This window comes from Tyto alba, unplaced genomic scaffold (genome assembly GCF_018691265.1).
Source record: "Tyto alba isolate M040663 unplaced genomic scaffold, T.alba_DEE_v4.0 Super-Scaffold_6, whole genome shotgun sequence".
Lineage (NCBI taxonomy): Eukaryota > Metazoa > Chordata > Aves > Strigiformes > Tytonidae > Tyto > Tyto alba.
The window spans coordinates 26,237,884-26,258,561 of record NW_024881327.1 but is presented as its reverse complement, the minus strand read 5'-3'; the positions used below and the strand labels follow the sequence as shown (position 1 = coordinate 26,258,561).

The following is a 20,678-nucleotide window of genomic DNA, read 5'->3' as shown; positions in this document are numbered from 1 at the left end:
GAGATAAGAAGATAAACTCCATATTGAGCCAGAATTTAATTTGGAAGATTTACAAAATGACTAGTAATTCCTTTTATAAAGTAATTTTAAAATTTACTAACTGTGGCTTTCTAGAAAATGCTATGTAATCAGAACAAAACGAGTGCAAAAAATATTCATCAAACATTCCACCGATGGAATAAAAATATACCCCCAAAATTGTAATATTGCATAAATATCTTACCACTGCCACAAGCAACATAAACCCCCTAACCTAAGTCCACATTGATTGTTGTTATTAACCTACAGCAGTGATGTGTTACATTACATGTATAAGCTTGTGACCAGCAGCACTGAGAACACACAAAAGCCTTACAAATTCAACAGGTCTCAAGATCAAGTGGAGCTTGCTTGTGGATCAAACATCAGGCAAAATCTCAGCAACTCCTAGACTAACCTACCTCTCACATGATTATCTTTCTGCAGATGACCCATACCAACATTAACAAAGCTATACATGCACATAAACCAGATCATCTCTATTTGTGACAACAGAGGGAAAAAATATATATAAATTGTCAGATGTGCTGTGGCATCCAAGTGCAATACATCAGAATCTGGAAAATAAACTGAGCGAGCAGAAGAGGCTGACATTGCAGAGAGAAACCGCTTAGATAGGCCTCTTCATCTTCTCCAAACCATCCTGTGAAAAGAACTAGTGCTTAATTCCATAACACGCTGTTTTCTGCAAATTACAAAACTGTTAGAAGTCTGAATTGGGTTACTGATCAGTACCCCAAAGCTCCCATTCACTTTGGAATATTTTAATTTAAATATAACACTGTAATGCACACATGCTGGGAGTCACGTAAGCAAACAGACTTAGCTTTGCAGTTTCATATGGTGGCAGATACTGCTACAAGATTATTTCTTCAGCAGCTATCACATGTTTTGTCAGGAAGAGAGTTCTTCTAAACAAGTGAGGCAGCCCCTGCTGAACTACTGGAAGAAGCGACAGTACAAGCATGAAATGGCTGGCAAAGGACCAGGCTCTCCCTAAATACATTTTTGAAGCCAGCACTAATAACATTCTACAAAACAGACTGCCAGTGATGTTTCACACCATTATATAACTACTGTGCAAACAGCAGTATGTTTTTTGTCATAATGCTAATGCTGGAAGATGTTACCCTGAGGCAAGTCTCAAGGAAATGAAGGTAGGGGGTGTAGGAAAAAGCCTCCATGCGGAGCTATGGCTGCTCACCAGGCTGAAGCATGAGTGAAAGAAAAGCATTAGTCATGCAAACAGCCCTGAACAGAAGCTATGCCTGGCAACTGCACCAAGAAACAGATCATCATCTTTGCCTGAAGTCCTTTTATGACAGGTACTTACCAACTTCAAGAAGCTCTGAAGTCTATAATCTTGCATGATTATTACCCTGAAACCAAATGCCTCTGGTTGTCTTAATATGTATGAATTTCAGTGTGTCTCTTTCAAAACTTCTATTATCTCAAAAACTTTACTGAAAGTCCAGTGTACCAATAAAGCAGGGATTTCATTAATCTTTTTAAAGGATTCTTCTTTTTTATCTACAGCAAACATACCAAACACAAGGTTTGATCATTTTAACCCTTTTGGCTGACACCCTAAACAGGGGGAGCTAGCAGATTACTGAGAGAAGAACAAGCAAGATGCATCTCAGGAAGGTAGGGCTGGTTTTGATGGAGGCTGACTGATGTTTAGGTCTTACTAATCCTTGAAATATTAAATCCTGCTAAGCTCCATCTTGTACACAGACACGATTTTGAACATGTTCTGTGCAAAGAGAAAAGCAGATTAACTATCAACTGGGCAGAGTCCTAGCTCTAAGATGTGGTCAGCACGCCTCAAAACATTTTAACTCCTTCCTGTAATCCCATCTGTTCCTTTTTTAAATTATGTTATTTAACAATACAGAATACATACTGTGATAATTTTCATCCATTAACCAGCTAGTAGGGTTCTCTCACTTCTGCAATAGCTTCACACCAGCCATCTCTGCAGAACCTTTATTACAGGTCACAGAACATTTAGCCATCCTAAAACTTTCCTATTATTCAGTAGTACTAAAACAGCTCTTACACAATTATGGTAACACTGGTGCACTAAGTGGATAGCTATGCATCATACTTGGACTTGCAAAAACAAGTTTCAGGTCCAAATACAAGGTAGTGTTGCCACTTCTTGCCAGGTATTTGGGACTAAGCTCTTCTGCACAGACTCTGCATGGGACCAGGTCTAGGAGTGCTCCTTCCTTTTCTTCTCCTGCCCCACCCCAAAGTAACAAATTCTTTGGGAGTCTTCAGAGATTTCTCAGAGGGTCTCCTGCATAGCCTGTAATAGCATGTGAAGTCACTGTCAAGTAGATCTTCAAAAAAAAAAAGTGTGTGTGGGGGGGTGGTGGTGGTGCACACAGATTATTCCAGCTGTCCACCACCATTCAAAAGCAGAAGCAGCAGCACCTGATCTTTAGAGACCCCCGAGCAACAATTAAAGGCAGGCTGATCCAAATAAACAACCAAGCTCACCACAGAAATTGGAGGACTGCCAGAAACAAAACAACTGACCATCCATATGAACACTGAAGTCAGTTTGCTTCCTTCAAGACAAGCAAAAGAAAAATCACTGAAAAGTGAAATTCTTTCTGGTGGAAGTAGAATTGCTTACTGTGACCTGAACCACCCACCCACTCTGTTTTCCAATTAGCAGATGTGGATATACAGTACTTCACAAGGCAAAGGGAAGACTTGATGCTGAAGGGCCTCCCAGATACACCACAGCCCTCTTGGTCACTGTAATAAAGCAGACCTTAATCATTTCAGCATTACCCCAAAATTCACTCTTGCTCCTCTAACAGTGGCCAAGCTCTGCAAGGGCAAAGGAAAAAAGTGCATGCAAATAATTTCTTAAAACTTTCTAATATTCATAACCATCATTTAGTCCTGTCTGAGTTTCAACCAGCTGCCTTTTAGTTCAACAAAATGGTTCTGTAAAATGTTTCATTCCTACAAGCTGCAGGACAGCTTACACAGAATGCCAGACTAAGTTACTGTTTGAATCAAGTTAATTGAAAGCTTCTGAGTAGGATTTTGTACACTACAGGGTATATCAAAATTCTTGCCAAGCAGCTCTTTAAAATGTGTATATTAAAGAATTACTTGACAGGGATTTTAATTTAGTTTTTGGACAAAGCAAATGAATTATGCTAAAAACAAAGTCTGATCCTTACAACATATGTATTACTTGGGAATACTACTACATGTAACATAATAGGTTACTTTAGTGCATTCTGTTCTGTGTCTTAAAGCTATTGCATAAGGTCATTTTAATAAAAATGATTCCAGTGAAAGAACAGTTAGTAATGAGGTGCTGACAATTGAATCTACACTCAGGGATTGTATTTGAGTGCCAAGTCCACTTTTACAGATGCACTGGTTAGTTGTCCAATAGATGTCCTCGGGGCACGTAAAACCAATATATTTTGGGTCACATTTGGCAGCAGAGATAGATGAGACAAGTGAAAACATTTACCAAGAACACATCTGAAGTGTGTTTTTCTTATTAGAGAAATGTAAGAAAATAAACTCAGATTCCATGGAATGCCAGGAATTCCCTCTCCTCAATGTTTTTGATTTACAAGGCCACTTTTTGGTAGTCAACTTTGACCTCCCTCCCTCATTTGCTGGCCTAAATCCTCGAGTTACCAATGCAAACTCTTGACTAGGCCATGTTGAGTGCTTAATGTACAGGAATATGTCTTCATCACAGAAGGAAAGACAATCCTTTCCATAAGTAACTCAGTTACCACAAAAATCATTGCTTATGAAGTCTTACAGCATAGACTAGTTAAAACAGCCAAAGATACCCTCTTTATGAGTTGAGAACAAGTATTCAATTAGAGACTTGGAGATCCAAAATAAATAGTAAAAAAATAATCTGAAGCAGACCTTACATCTTAAAGACATGTTGTTTGAACATGCAGGGCCAGATTCTCTGCAAGCATGTTGGTGAAAACAAACTTAGATCAATCTGACGGCTTGGCCCTACATATCTTCCTTACTCCCCTCTCTTACTTCAAAGTAGCGTATTTGTCATAGTTTAAATGCAAACCTAGAGCCCTAGCTTCTTTAGATCTCAGGCAAACCTAATATGGTCAATTCTAGCCTTCAAAACCAAACTGACAGCTGTTCAGAAAGAATAAAGCTCCAGCCTCAGGCTTTCATTTTTATAACCATTTCCATACTCTGGTTGATCTGCCATAGAGAAGAGATAAGGACTTCTGTCTACATTGCATATATTTACCCTGTGTTCTGGGTATCTTCTCACAATCCCTCCCCGATACACTTCTGCTTACCACCAAATGACTAAGGAGAGCAGAATTTTGTCCTAATCCAAAATCTCTGGATTTTTAGTGGCTTTTTGTAGTCATTCAATATTAACAACACATCACCCTCCTAAAAAGGGCTTGTGTGAGAGTGTGTTGGGTACTGACTGATTCCCCTCCTCATCCACATTCTCTCACCATCAAACCAAGCATGTATCATGGATGGTATTTTCCAACCTGTGCAAAGAGTGTTTGAAGCCATGACATATTCCCCTGTCATTAATAAGAACTGCAGCTTTTTCTGCCAAGGTTATTTTCCTTTTTCTAAGGGGTAACTGGAGCTCAAACATCCACGTGCAGCATACACATTCAGTGCATGTTCTGAGGCTGTTTCCTGTAATTGAAAATGGCTCAATATGGATTTCTTTTTCTGGTTGCTTATTTAAATAAGTAGTATAGTCGTGGAGAGATTTAGGTATGGTCATAAAACTTTTCTCTCCCACAGCGAGTGGGAATTTTTCCCAGTTAAAGATCATTTTAGAAAATATATTCACAGTCTGTGGAAATTAAGCGGTACTTGGTATAGCGCAGTCGTCCAGAGCCTGCAGAAGGACCGCTTCTGGGTCGCAGTTCATCAAGGTATAAAAACTGGCTTGATTTGGTCAATTTTCACAACTATTTTTGAAACTGTGAGCAGCTATAAAGTATTAAATCCATCTCAGCATCTCTGTGTTACACTTCAGGAAAACAAGATGCACAGAAAGGTAAGCATTGCAGCTAGGCATTATGAATTAGAATCCAAAGATCTGCCATCGAAATAACAGAAGCCTTGCTAAATAACAGAAGAGGAGGCTGGATTTTTGGATCAATTATAAAAAGTTAAAATCAACAGTTGTGTAAGTATTTATGTGTATAAAACCAAAGAAGTATTTTTCCATACAGATTCTGTCTACTTTCCAGAGTAAAAGCATCTTTAAGCTCTGCCAGGTAAATAGCTCACTTCACATAAATTCTAGCCAGTGTAAACTTTGATTCCTGTTTCATATTAAGTTTGGAATCATGAAAGAATCCTAAACATATAGTCAAAACTTGCAACCAGAGCTGTTGCCAACAGATAATAGTTTCCTTCCCAAACACTGATTCATCATCCAAATGATAGGCTGTCATTTGTTCTTCTCATCAGTTTATTATAGCACATTTTTCTCCATTGTAAGATACAGCAGGCTTACTTTATAGTACAAGAATGATAACCTAAAACACCCCTCCAGGTCACTCAGTCACTCTCTCTTCTGGCAACAGTTAGCAACAAACAAGTAATTCCACAGTATGCAATAAGGCCAACGCATATCACTACATTTTAAAACATCATTGTTGAAGTCATTCAGGAGGCAAACTTGAAGGCGTTTCGCCAAGCAAAGTGAGAGCTAGTCTTAGAAAAATCTCACAACGTCAGCCAAAGCAACAGTTACTGCAAGACTGTACTATAACACAAGAAAGATTGGAGGTCACTTTGGGGATTCATAGTGTCTACCTAAACAGGTATAGTCTTTATGCTGCTATTGAACTCTGAAAACAGCTGCAAGAAAATGCACTGTGGCCACACCATGAGAAAACCAGTTTGCAAACTTATACGGGCGGGGCGAGGGGGAAAGAAACTCCCAAAATTCACAAACAAAAGCATTATGGTAACAAGAAAGGGATGTCAGTTTTTAAAAGAAATGCTGCAGACAGCCAGAAAAACACCACCCCTGAGCAACATAAGGATCTGTCCTGCCTGCAGACTTCAGTAGTTACTCTTTCTGTTAATCAGAAAGAGATTTATCCTTTACATCTTGCAAGGAGTGTACCTGCAGAACAAAGTACAATGCTAACAAGGAAACAGTGACAAGATAAAACTAGCTGAGGGATCATACTCACTGAATTTCCTTACAGACATTAAGTTACCTTGCTGTGCTAACCAGCTGAAGATACAATTACTCAGAGACCTCTTGATGGCTGGACAACATCTGGGTAACACTCAAATTTATTGTGTCTTTCCATGGGGCAAGGAAACAGAAACTTGGGACTTAATGACAGTACTCAAATAGAGATTATAGTGAGAATACTATAAATACAGGGAGTCCTTCTCCAGAAGAACTAAAAATGTCTTCAAAAAATTAAGCACAAAGTGTTCTGAACTTCACCAGTTTCAACTAGCAGATTCTACAGGCAATAGCATCTTGAACCTCTTGATCCCTGCACTTTGAGATGAGATGTGAGTGTCAGAGGGCCCAGGAAAAAACATGAATTCTGGCTGAAAACTTTCATTAGTAAGCCTGGGTAGCCCGAACAGTGTAGTTAAAGGTCCTCAAAGCACAAGGAATGAAGTCTTGAGCAGTTCAGCTTCCCACAAGCTCCAGAAGTCCTTTTTGTGGGCTGAGAGGAACAGATAAGGCAAAACCACCCAGCTAATGCTAAGCACTTGTCAGCCCAATTCATTCTTTATCTCAAGGAAAGTAAGCTTCAAGCTTCCTCTTATCTATAAGAGAAACCTTAGAAGTTGTGAGGCCTGTCATAACAGGGAATTGAAAAAAGCATGGCACCTATTAGGCATGAACCTGGTCAGATGAAGGACTCTCATGCAATTCCTCCATTGATTACTTCAACAAAGCCACTACTGCAGCAAACCAGGGTTTGCACAGCAGCAGTAAAGTCTTCCAGCAGTGCTGTACGTTACACAGCACAGGCGAGCCAGAGGTCTCGACCTCTTCCCAGAATTTTCCACCCTCTGCACACCCCTCTCAGCCCTTCCTTTTTTCCGTTTCAAGGAGGTCCTGTGTTGAAAGGATCCCGGCAAATATACACATTTATTTTAAGATATAATAAATCTTATCAGCTTGTTCATCTTATCCTGTGGCAACAGTCAATTATACTCATTTGATTCAGGCTAGTTTGAAACTGAGCAGAAAGCATCTCCTAGAAAGCTTGTCTTAACTGACAAACCCCAGAAACTGATGCAGCCAGGGCTGTTATTCCCAACAAGATGCCTTGAGAAATTTCAAACAAGAGTAGACCTTGATTTAGGACTGCGTTCTGAGCCTGTATGACTAAAAGAGGTGAGCAGGAAGACTGTCAGTCCAGCAGCATGGTGGCAGTGGGGGATGCTGTATTTGGGGCATTCCTACTGTCTGATCCACTGCTTAGGGAAGCATCTCCTCGCTGGATAGCTGAAAAGGTAAAAGGTATCAGCAGAAAAACCCTGTAAAGCCCAATTCATTTCCCTGAAAATGGGCCTCAGTGGTACAGCACAAGTCCTAGAAGCATGTGGCTGGGCTATAATTTCTCCTGTCATTGGTGAAAGAAAACTTCAAGGTTTTTTTTTTAATGTGATGTGACGTGTGCTTTTCATCAGTCCTGCAGTTAAGACTTTTTTCTCCATAAAAGTGCTGCTCACCTTGTTCAGGAGGCCAGATAGAAAAAGGCTGTACATGGGTGGTGGCTTTTTTTTTTTTTTTTTTGTCTTGGGGGGGATTAAATTTCTGTTTAAAAGCAATCCTCAAGAGCAGAGCTCAGCAGGGCACAGCAGCAGAGGCAGGAGATCAGGTGCTGGGAGAACAGGAGTGCGGAGCTCTCGGCAGGGGGAAGTATCCAGCAGCTGAAAAGCTGGAGGAGCACCCCAGAAGCAGGGACAGGCAGGGAGCCCTGGCAGCACCCTACTGCTGCTGAACCACCACCAACGTACCAGAGCAGATCCAAAAGCAGTTTACAGCACACAGTTATCCCTCTCCTTGTTTGAAAGAGCCTTGCCATCCATTGTTTTGGTTTACCCTTCCTTCTCTGCAAGACTCTCAGTGGATATGAAGCAATATAGTCATGTCATCTGGATTTCCTTACTGTAGTATTAATGTTCCCTCTTTAATATTAACATTCCAGAGAGGAAAATTAATTTATGCCATAAATTCCCAGCTCACTCAAGACTAACACTGTCCCAAATTACCTTCTTATTACAAGCTTTTATAAACTTACACATGCAAAAAAAGTTGTGGAGGTTTTTTGGGATTTTTTTTGTTGTTTTTTTTTTTTTTTTTTTAATTAATATCTACAGCTGGCATAAAGGAAATACTTAAAAAATAAAATTGAAAATGCCACAAAGATCCAAGAACCATCCCCCCAAAGCTTAGTTTGTAATTAATTCAGCGTTAAGAAAAAAACACTCTGATATCCTTCAGATGCTTGTTCCCCACTTAAAAAAAAAAAATGAAAAAAAAAAAAAAAATCAAGATAATAGAATCAGCCATTCAGAAAAGTCTACTACCCAGCTTAAAAGGAGACTTTAATCTCCTTTCCAATTTTAATTCTTGCTGCTCTTTTCTTTGTCATATAAGCACAAATAATCTTTCATTTTAAATTCACATCATACATGATTGTTCAAAGAATACTGCAGTGGTGTGTTTTACAGAGATCATTGGAACTGCTGTTCCATCAACTCACAGGAAAGGGGGCCTGCGAGCTACAACTCAAAAGAGTCTCTTCTCCCTGGTGCAACAAAGCACTGCGAGTGGGAGTGGGAAGGACACAGTACCGAAAAAAGGACAAATGGAGATCCTGCCTTTGCTTGTCCTGACACCTTAACTCCCCATGTAATCATTTCCACCACTATTTGTACCCTCCCAAAGACCAGAACCCCTAGGATTTTCTGCCATGCGGTCTGCAAACTTGTATCCTGAGAAACTCCCTGTTTTACTGGTTTAAAAAACAAGTTCCCTGGACAAGGACTAGGAAAGGAAGTGGGAGCAGAAGAAATTAAGTGACTTGTCCAAGATCACACTTCAAGCCAACAGCAGAGCCGGGACTGGAATACAAGTCCCCTCACCTCATGGCCCTCCTCTCTGCTCAGGGCTGTCCAAGACCCACCAGTACCAGAAGAGCACTGCATCAACACATCAGACTCAAGAGTAAAGGTGCTGTTGGAGTGGGGCTTTCCTCTCCACCCAAACTGTAACAGTTTTAGCACTTGTAAACAAAAGTACTAATCAGTCCAAAATAGAAATAACAACCTCAGAACTAAGGAGGATTGGAAGAAGAATTTTCAACTGCCATTAACATGAGACATTGAAATTTTACTATTACATCTCCAGGAATGCCCTAACTTTTAACCAACTCCCCCCTGCACACCTCTCCTTCCACCTCTAATACAAAGATCTAAGGAAAGATTTTGCGAGTGCCATGTTTCAAACATCTGGCTTGCATATCAATGCTTTCTGCACCACACCCATCAACATGATCACCTCATTCTGAACTTATTTTTTTTCTCCCCCAATGCAAATCCAGATGATTTAGAGGCTCCATCTGCTTTGTCAAAAGTGCCCAGACACCTCAGCTATATTGCTCATTGAATTGCTTTAGGCGTAGCAGCCCAAACATTAAGTGTGTTATGTTACAGTTTTGCATCTTTATGGAAAAATGCTTGCTGTAAGAACCCAATGGTTCTTTGTATATTGCCTTAAATACATAAATATTTTAAATAAAAATCTGGCCTTTTTCTGAGATTTTAACATCACATTGAATTCCCAGAAGTTTTCAAACTCCAAAGATTAGAGAAAGGAAGAAGAGTGAAAAAACAGACAAGAAATCTCTATTCAGCGGGTTCTTGAAATGTGCATAAACGAATTAAGTATTCAGTTTATTCAGCAATATACAAGAGCACATCAAAAGTGTTCCTGGGTAATGAAAGATCAAATTTTAAAAGAGCAAGCATGCATATTTCTTTAGTTGCCCACAGTTCAGTATCACATAACTCTTTACTTCTTGTTCTCACACACCACAGACCTGTGGCCAGGGTGCTGGCATCTGAACCCTGATATGGAGCTTTGGGGAGCCACAGGGCCTCCATGCACCTCAGCTGCCAGCTTGCAAGATGTGGAAAACAACAAAAGATAAACCTCCATCAGGATAAACCCATTACTGATAGCAGGATGCTTCCACAGGATAAAATACCAATCTTTAAAACATAAGAGGTGCTTTGAGAAACAGAGTGGCCAAGATGTTATCAAATGGACAGAATGGATGGCTCACAAACATGGAGAGCTTGATGTTCATCCAAGCAGACAACTCCTAGAAGCCACTGCATGTATGCTTAAAATGAGAAACTGAAATTCGGAGGTATGCTGCCAAAACCAGTGTGGGTTATTAAAATACAAAGACCAGCAAGAGACCTGCAATCTATATATATATATATTTTTTTAATTACCTCTGCCATTAAGCTTTCACTATGTTTTCCACTTCTACTATGCATCTTTTGTTTGAAAGGACAGGGTGGTTATTGCTTATCTTAATCAGAAACCAACAGTTCTCATCAAGAATGGATGTCTTTAGTTTTATGTCTAGAAACTGTTTCTTTATATATATATATACGTCCTTCTGTATATAAAACCAAAATATTTTTACAGTTTTCAAATAACATAACTCTCAACTAACATTCATACTGAAGCAGCAATATGTCAGTGACTACAGTAGGGCAGTTACTCCACAAGATTTTTGAGGCTACTAAGACTAATAAAATTAATAACTCCAGAATAGATTAAAAAAAAAAAGTCCCTTCCTCACAAAGAGAGCACCTTCAAAGTACAGTAACTTAAGCAGCATATGGCATTTACATTTTCATCTAAATCTTTAAAGCAGCCCATTATTTCCTTAGATTTGAGAAGAGAACCCTGCTTTATTTCACCACACCAGCCATAAATTATTCATTAATTCTGTTTGCTAACTCTGTAACTGAGCCCAGATGTTTCTGCTGGAAAGGCATTCCACAAGAAAAGTTAAATATAGCAAGCTGTGTGGAAGGAGCAGACCTCTCTCTCTCCCCCCACCACAGCATGCTCAAGTATTACTTGAGGGAAAATAATGAAAACATTTGAAAAATATTCTGAATACGTGAGTCTGTGAAATGCCACAGTCTGATCACAAGATTTCATGTAAAAGAGCCCCCACACGTTCTATTTGGGTGTAACTGAAGTTACTGGTCCTGACTCTGAGAAAGGTGCTGGCACTTTCACTTGCCAGAGTAAACAGAAAATTTACAAGCAGAGGAACACTCCTTGCCATGAATCATTTAAAAATACAAATCAAGACTTAAGTTTTCAATTACAAGAAACACTTCCAAGCCAGCTACCAAGGGCAATAACCATGTTGATGAGGAACTGAGAGCATCCTATGGAATTTCTTACAGAATAGACAGATAAACTTACTGGTGGGAATTTTAAATCAGTTTCAGTGCTTCAAAAGAACTTCAACCATTTTACACTATCAAAGGTGACCAATGCTGACATTTATAATCTAACACCAAGAAGATAGATAGTCCTGTTGAACAGAATGGAAACTGCCACCTTCAGCCACCTGTTCAGACACTGTTAAAGTTTCTAGTACTCTTCAGCAACTGTCTTAAGCTGGTGTGGAAATGTCTTTTAAATTAGAGACTATTCCTAATCATTATGTAATAGGAGAAAATGTGAAAGGTGCAGGGTTGAACACTGCAGAGCCACATTCTTTGGAAGAATTGTTGAAGTTTTAGAAGAATATTTGGAGACTATTCTCAGGCACACAACACTTCAGTTGTGAACAGTGATCACAGGAGAGACTGAGAGGTCATCTAGTCCCTTTACTTTTCTCCACAGTAAGATCAAGCCTATTTAAACCAATATTTGCCTGATCTTTTTTTTTTTTTTAATTTCAAGTGTAGCAGATTCTGTAAGATGACTTTGCAGAGGGAGGGTATTTTGGGGAAGCCGCTATAGATCAGTGTGGCAATGACACCACTGCCTTGGTACCAGGTATCAGCTGCTGTCGTCCAACTTTGCTGCACTTGCACCTGGTAGCCAAATCCCATTGTTCTTTTATCACTTGTGTCCATAAAAGCCGTTGCAAAATATGCTAAGTCTAACTGTACTGTTAACAGAGAGCAACTTCCTACTAGCTAGGAAACAGGTAAACCTCGGTATACATACCATTAGCCACCGTAGAACACAAGAAAACTCTGCCAGCTGTTCCTAAAAACATGAATATATGACTGAAGTCATAATTTTAGCGTGGGAAGACATACTAGCACTAGCTTTAGTCTCCTCAATGTCAATAATGTTATGAATAATGGAGTGATAGCACAGGTCACCAATCTCGGGCCAATAAATAATGAATTTTTTTTTCCTATTCTGCGCTGCCAGAAGTTGTCTTTATTTCTGGTAGCTACTCAAAGTTAGCACAAACAACAGCTACCACAGCATGTCTACCACAGGCAATGACCTCTTCATTTTGCAGTGTAGACAGATCTTAAGGACATCTTACTTCTGCTTCAGAGATCAGCTGGAAAGCAGCCAATGAGAAGAAAACCAGAACAAATTTTATTTAAGTTAGTCACTCCAGCAGCAACTTACAACTGAGTCCACCTATATGAGGAAACATTTCCTCTCCAACTCCTAAGAAAGAGAGTTATGCAACGTGAAACCTAGAAACTGGACCCAGTTATAGCATGTGTGGGAGATGGAAGATGACAAAGGATCTGGAGGCCCTCAGAAAATAAAGACCATATGTCAGAACAGTGGAAAGTCTGTGAAATATTTGTGGTGGTGAGAAGAGGGAATAGCGCACAGGTGTGAAACACCAAAAGGAGTCAAAACAGAATAGAAACTACATTAGATAGCCCATCTTGAAAACCCCTTTTCTAATATATAGGGGAAACATTATATTGAAAGAGAAAGAATGTTTAATCTCCTTTGCACTGCATGAATTTCTAGAGCACTGCTGAGCAAAATTTTTTTTTGTGGAGTGAAACCAGCACCTGGTGTATTTTCTTGTTTATGCACGGTAACAAGCTGCAGGAAAGTTTCAGTTCAGACAACTAAATTTAGAAAGTGAAACATCAAATCTAATGCCCTTTACAAGCAAAGTCTTAGCTACAAATTATACATAGCTAAGTACAATTTTTTAACGTTACTGCTTTTAGGTTGTCCTTGTTTAAGCAAATTCCAGGCCCTCAGGAAGCTGTCTGTATACCTAAATTTGTGCCCAATTATTTTTCTCCACAGGTATTGTGTTTGAAAACAGGGATAAAACCTTAAATTAACAGCTACTCTAACAAGAATTCAGCATGTAGCTTACTTTATAAATAGAAAAAGGCTTATGGGAAAAGGAAACCACATTTAAGACCTACCTGTTTGTATGACCTGTTACTTAGGCAGAAAAATAAATGTCACAAGGAAGAATTCTTGGTGCTTAATGTGTACTGATTTCTATTACAGTAATCTACAGCAATGTAAACAACACAGACCTAAAAAGGTCCTGAGAATCTCCCACTTTGGGGAGTCTTATCTGGCCCGCTGACTTAATGCGCCTATATAGATGAATATATTCCATCTAAATTAGGACCAGATGGGTTTTTGCATTAAACTTGATTTTTGGATTGGTTTGGTTTTTGTTGTTTGGGTTTTGGTTTTTTGGTATTTTGTTGGGGGTTTTTTGTTTGTTTGTTTTTTGTTTGTTTGGGGTTTTTTGTTTGTTTGTTAAAAAAAGACTTGTTCTCTGTTAATTTTTTCACAAAGAGATAACAAACATATTCAACAGCTTAGAAAAAAGAAAGAAAATAATGTTTACTTTGGTTGTGCTATGCAGCCAGGTGCTATAATACTGCAAGCTTCATCTGTAGTCTGCAGTGCTGTAAGTTCCACCATGTTAACCATCACATCAGTCTTGTGGCCAGGAAGATTGGGAAGCACGGAAAGTACCTTCTCTGCAAGATTGTCACCATGATGACCAACTGCTCCTGGGAGAAAAGACAACCCCAAAATTGTCAGGTACATAACTAGAAGAACAAAACAAAACAAAACACAAGGAATTGAGAACAAAATAATAACCACTTGTTTTGGGGAAAAAGACACTGCTAATCACAACATCAAGATCACATTTAGCTTTTCAAAGGTATTTTGCTACAGAAGTAAAAATAATTTCTGGAATGTCTGAAGTTAAAAGCATTGATAACATTTCAGAAAGATTAATTTTAGAAGAACAATTTAGACTTAATTTTACAGCTGTTAGATATTCACTGATTTTGCACTTAAACATGCAAAATATTTCTCTTTGCATAAGAAAGTTGCTAAACAAGATTTGCAATGGTTATTTAAAAAAGCAGGCAAATATTTATATATGCAAACTATACTTTTCTACCTAAACTTAATAGCACTGTATTTGAAAGGGCTGTATGCAAGTTGCATACATAACTACCCATATACGCTAGCATAATATTAAAAATAAACAACTATGAATGGCACACCACCATCAAGATCATCGCTTCTATATGAACCGAGGGCAGCTCAGGTGAAACCAACATGAAAGAACTAAACCAACCCAAGTTACATAGTATAAAATGTCAATTTGACCACTTTCCAAGAGAAACTCCGAATTCCAGTTGGCATGTTTTCTTCAGTTCTTGTGATTTCCAACACACATGCTCTTCTTTCCATTCATGAGCTCTCCACACAGGTGTTACAACCAACTTACAAAATGTTAAGACTGTGAGCCAAGCTAAAGCAGAAAAACATGACACACTCTACAGATTAAAAAGTCAGAGAGGGGGACCAGAAATCTTACTGCCTTTAAATCACAAACAAGTTGAAGGTATTTGTATTCTGCCACTTTAGCTATGCTTCAGCTATCACCCCAGGGCTGGACATCAGTGCTAAGATTAGTATTGTTTGCCTGGCTTTACTCACAGGAGAACAGGGACTTCTGAAGCCACCACTGAGAGGCAGGAAAAAAATCTTTCAGGCTATGGTCCCACTGAATATTAAAGTCTGTCCACGCGGCAACCTATCTGCTCTCCCTTTTCATCATCTCCAAAGACAGAGGAGGTCTGTTTCAACAGCTGAAGTAGCTTCACATGCTCCATAAATCCAAACAAGGTCCTTACGTCAAGAACATTAGTGGGGTCAGACTATTAACTGCTCTTGGACATGCCGAAGGTTGTCTCCAAGTCTACAGCAGTCAGGTGTCCATGTTGTAAAACCACCTCATGGTTTATCAACTATTCTGAATTATAGAAGTTATAAAGAGAGGCAAGAATGAAAAGGGAGGAGAAAAGTAAAGTCAAACTCCATGCTGGCAGTGCCTCTATCCACTCAAGGCAAGGAAGGCACACATGTCCAGCACGTGGTGGTACTGCAATGTGGACACCTGACCACTCAGCTGGATTGAGATTACCAATTTGTTTGACCAGAGATTGTAATAGTTGCAGAGTGACAGCAACTTTCCTTTCTACCATTCCCAGTCAGATTTAGACCACTGAAGTACAGATGAGACAAGCTAGGTTGTCTTTGCATCTCCCTAAGCCATCTGCTCTCCAAAATCCCTACATTCTTCTTACTAGGTCAGTCACTTCTCAGACACACTGCAGTTATCAACGCTCACAGAGTTACAGACATTGAAAACAGATGGTAATCTTCTAAACCTCCACACCCACGTACTAGAAGCAATATCTGTCTCTCCACACTTGCTGCACGCGAGCAACATGTAGCTAGACAAGACATTTAGCTAAACTGGGAACACTTCAAATGAAAATAAACCCACATTAATTTAATTATAAACATCCCTCCTTTCTACTTGGCATAGGGGGAAGTCTCAGCATACTTGAGTTGCTTGAGTCAGTGCCATCCCGGTCTCCTTCCCACAACTGTTACTCCTTGGAGGTTCCCACTGGTCCACAGGTGCTAATGGCTTTTGCTGTTTTCTGATTGATTTGAGGAGGCACATCTCCTGAAGATCTTAAAAATCACTATCACCCCTGACCAACTACACAAATCAATCAAAGCCGGAAAGACAGGTAAACCTCACAAGACTAGGACAGGAAATCACGGGCAGTCACTTTTCAACTGCACTGACTTCAGCAGGGTGTATGGGACTGGTTTCCAGCCTCGCTCCTCATTACTGTTGAGGACACTCAACAAGCCATTCAGCAGCTTCTCATGGCCAGCGGTGTTCAAGGCAGTTGGTGGTTTTTAATGCTGTCAACGTGCACACAGAACAGGCGTTAAAGTGACAAGGAGAAGTTATCTGACCAATGCAAAATAGGAATCTTCATGCCAGGCTAATATTCAGCCTTGAGGATACAGGAAATCTTATGTACCACACTGCTCTAATTTTACATTTTCTTCTCATTAAGAGTTACAGACTGAAATACATGACATTTGATACAAGTCGTAGCTGGCACAACTGGCAAAGTTGACCAACTGATTCTTTTAATAGTAGCCAGGAATTCGTTAACTACACCCCCCTTCCCCACAAAAGACATCAATGACATGCATACAAGAAAATATTTTCCTAATATATTTTTCCTAATACCAGCCCTATGTCACACCATTTGTACTCCAGCTCTTTTGTTCTCCTACTGGTTCTACTGTCTGGTTCAAAAACAAAACAAACAAACAAAAAGCAGATTTAAGGGACAGTTGCACATCACAGAAGCAACATCAGAGCTTGGACAATGGGAAGACTTTAAAGTCAGTTGCTAAACATGAGGAGCTTGAAGAAAGCAGTTCTCCTACAAAGGCTTTGCTCACTAGCCAACAACTAATTTCTACTGGGGGCTTTTCCTTCAAAGTTTAAATACAAGTCAGTGTGCATCAAAACAGTATGCAAGATGTATCCTGACCTTATTGTCAAGCTTTCTTAGTATTTGCTGTCTTGACTACTTTATAGATTAATTCAGGACTAGTGAGTTTGGAAAGATACATGGACAAATCCATCCCAGCTTTCATGTTTCAATACTGCATGCTCACCCCATGCTTTAAGAATAAAATCACCACTAGGAAGACTTTACACTAAAGGACTCTAGTGGGACAATTCCGATGATCCAACTTTCTTAGACAATGCATCACGTCAGAGAGGCCAGGGTTTAAAGTATCAGCAGGCAGAAACACTTACACCTATTCCTTTGAAAGAAGCTAGATATTTGGAGCTCCAGTTCCAAAGCTTATCAATGTTTTGCCATATTCTTTCATGCAGCGTTAGCTTTAGCTGACCCTGTAAAACAGTGCTGAAAAGCAGCCTCTCTGTTCCCATGAACTCTCTGTCCAGCACTCAAGGCAAACTACAGCATCCTTCTACCTTGCCAGAAAACAGATCTACATTCTCCTTAGTACAGACAAAAGAATATCAAAGTAGTCCCACTATGCTGGCTATTGAATCTTAAAAAAAAACAAAAAAAAAAAAACAAACAAAAAAAAAAAAAAACAAAAAAAAAAAAAAAAAACAAAAAAAAAAACACGCCAGCAACAAAACCACCACAATCCCCTCCACTCCAAAAAAGACCAAAAAAACTTATAGCCCAGCAGTAGGAGCACAGAAGCCCACAGCCAAGCACAGCAGCATCAGTGCTGCCACAGAAATATGACAGATTTCCCATCTCTCACAGCCAGCTATTGCAACATATGTAAAGAATAGTAAATGTGGAGATAAGAAACATTTAAACATCTGCTCAAGACTCATGGAATTTCCAAGTCCCCTGCACTGACCTAGCCACCTGCAGATTTCTTTAAATAGGCAAACTCATTCCATTTGCTTATCTCTGTAAACCTCTGTAACAAATTTAACATCTGAAGCATTTAAAAACCTATTATAAACATTTGTGTGCCTATCCCACAATATGAGAATCTTTACAAACTATGCCACAGCAGAGGCTGCACCCTGACCTGCAGTACTGATTTGACACCACTTGAATATTTTCAGCTGCCATCATGCCTCACAGCTGCAGTCTACAACCTCAAGTAACCATAATAATTTAAGCATTAGTTGCCTTTTGTGTAAAAGCCACAGCCTGGTTCATAAAAAGAAGACTACTGTACTTTACAAGCCTCAGTATTTGTGTTTTCAAGGCCTCAGCTTACACGGTAAGGAAGAAAAAAACATGGCTTTGTTTCCTTTAAGAAGGCATTAGTGTCAATCCACCAAGGCGTCAACTTGGAAGATGCTGCAGTCAAAAAAAGCATGAGTAAAGCACTCCAAATTAGAAACATGGCATATATTATGAAATAGACAATTACAAAAAAACAGTTTAAAACAAAAATAATCAAAAGGAGATATTTGTCAGAACTAGACTTTACCAGCAAGGCATGAGCCTAAATTTTTGTCCTCCACTGTGAATGGGATCACACAGCGGGAGGATTAAGGCACACCACGACTTTCTTGTCAGTGTAATGGTATCTATACTGCAATGATGAGCACCTAACTGTGCTTTTTTGTATCTGTTAAAAGGCTGACATTACACACAGTCCAAGGGTGTGATGCAAAGATGATGCCTGGATGATAGAGAGGGAGATGATACAGCAAGTTAAACTCGAATTTGCAGCCTTGGCTGCTGGGGAAGCACTCCAGTGATTTTGACCGATACACGCAAAAGGCTAGAAGCAGCAAACAGTGCTGTTGCTGATGGCACTGAAATGTCCAACTTCAACAACACTCAAAGGTTATTATTCAAAACTATACATTAACTGCACAGGCAGCCCCTTGCTATTCTCTGTCTCTTGCTCACTGTATTGCATTTCAAAATCACCTGCACATAACAGCAGGTGAGACCTCATTATCTCCTGTGCTTACAACCGCCCACATCCCAAATGCTGCAAAGCACCAACAGACTGGAAAAAGAAACGTGTCAATCTGTTCTGGACACCAATATCTGAAAGGTATCGATGAGCTTATGAATGAAAAAGGAAATCTAGGAAGCTGGAAAAAACGCTTCATAAAAAGGTGTGAATGCTGGCAATGTGGTGACTAAAACACACAGCAGGAACATGGGGTTACAATAGGGTAGAACAATGCAAATATTTAGGGGCATAAATATTAGAGGAGAAAAATAAAGTGGAATTAAGGCGTCACAGTTAGCTCTAACTTTTACCCGTGTCACCAGAGCACCACACTAGTTGGGAGGATTTATTCTGCTTTTTAAAGCAAAGGTAGTGAACTTTAAAACAATAAATAGGTAAACAAAAGCAGCATTACACATACATACAGATTAGGGACAGCACTAGTAACAAAATTTTATACAATCAGAATTCAAGAAGTGAGCACGAAGTACTAAGCCTGGGATCTCCCCAGGGCATAAAAAGATGTCCCACCTTCTGGGGCACTGCTTTATCCATAAGATCCTACACTGCAGGGACAGGCAGTACCTGTGCCATCCCCAGTTGAAGCCATGCCATCACAGAGAGAGCAGCAAAGGCCCCAAAATGATGATCCCTGTTACAAGCTCAGCTGCACGTCCATACAGGACAAAAGTGAGAATTATTTATCTTAACTCAATATTTTCCTCTCTACTCATTAAATAGAGGACACATAAGTAATGCTGAACACACAAAAAAAATATTATAAAGAATATTCAACAGACCTCAATCCAAATTTTACAGTAATAGCTCAGATGAGATTCTTTGGTTCATGGAAGCTACAAAGCTAACCTAATCAGCTAGATGCCTTCTGATTTTTTTGATAGAAAAATGTACCATTTTATATGTGACTAATTTTTTTTTTTTTTTAATAATTGTCACAACAAAGAAAATAAAGTTTCTTGACATTGGCACCAGGGGTTCTTTACCAAAACGTACTTAATATTTCTTTAGTAAGTAAAGTGGAAAGTTTTAATATTCAAGTACCAGGATATTCCCTTAGTTGTTTGCAATTGCAGTACCAGAAAAGGCACTTTTGAGACATTTTTAACTATTAGAAATCAAATGGTATTACTGAAAACTATTTGTTATTCTAGCATAACATCTTATTTGCTCTAGATAAGCATGGAACATGAGCTAAAAATAAGACATCTGTTAGTACAACTCCTTTAGACATCTAGAGCTACCTAAAGCTGTATTCCATTCTGGCCTTCACATTAGAAAATATTTGCCTATTCAGAGTGAATCAAAGTCACCTGGTTCGAAGCAGTAGTCTGACTTAATCAGAGAGGAGCCCAGCACCGACCTCTAATGAACTGCCAGGGTTTTGTGGAAATGCTTCGAGTATGAAAGCATTCGCATAATCCACGGATACATGACCATTTCTTATATCTGCAGCCCAGGTGTTGGACAAGATTCAGGTATCAATGAAGCATTTACAAATCAAATCCAAAATCTTTCATCTTTAGAGAGGGGAGATTTAAAGAGTTGCATAAAATGAGCTGCAAATGAGAAAGTTTACTTCAAGGACTTCCATGTGCACTGAGCTGTTATTTGAAAAATAATTATTTATTTTAAGCTGCTTACTGCAAATACACACTGAAAAAAAAAAAGAAAAAATAAAAAAAACAGTGGCATACATACTGAAATACATATTGAA

At 39.2% G+C, this 20,678-nt stretch overlaps 1 protein-coding gene across 1 annotated transcript in view; it reads right to left on the bottom strand.

The window, feature by feature from the left end:
- SCFD2 (sec1 family domain containing 2) overlaps positions 1-20,678 on the bottom strand; it is a gene marked incomplete at its 5' end in the record, with an annotated part of 210,800 nt that overhangs the window by 187,188 nt on the left and 2,934 nt on the right. The window contains one exon of the mRNA XM_032999174.2: positions 13,965-14,133. Coding sequence (XP_032855065.2) covers positions 13,965-14,133 — 169 coding nt within the window. The remainder of the gene's footprint in view (positions 1-13,964; positions 14,134-20,678) is intronic.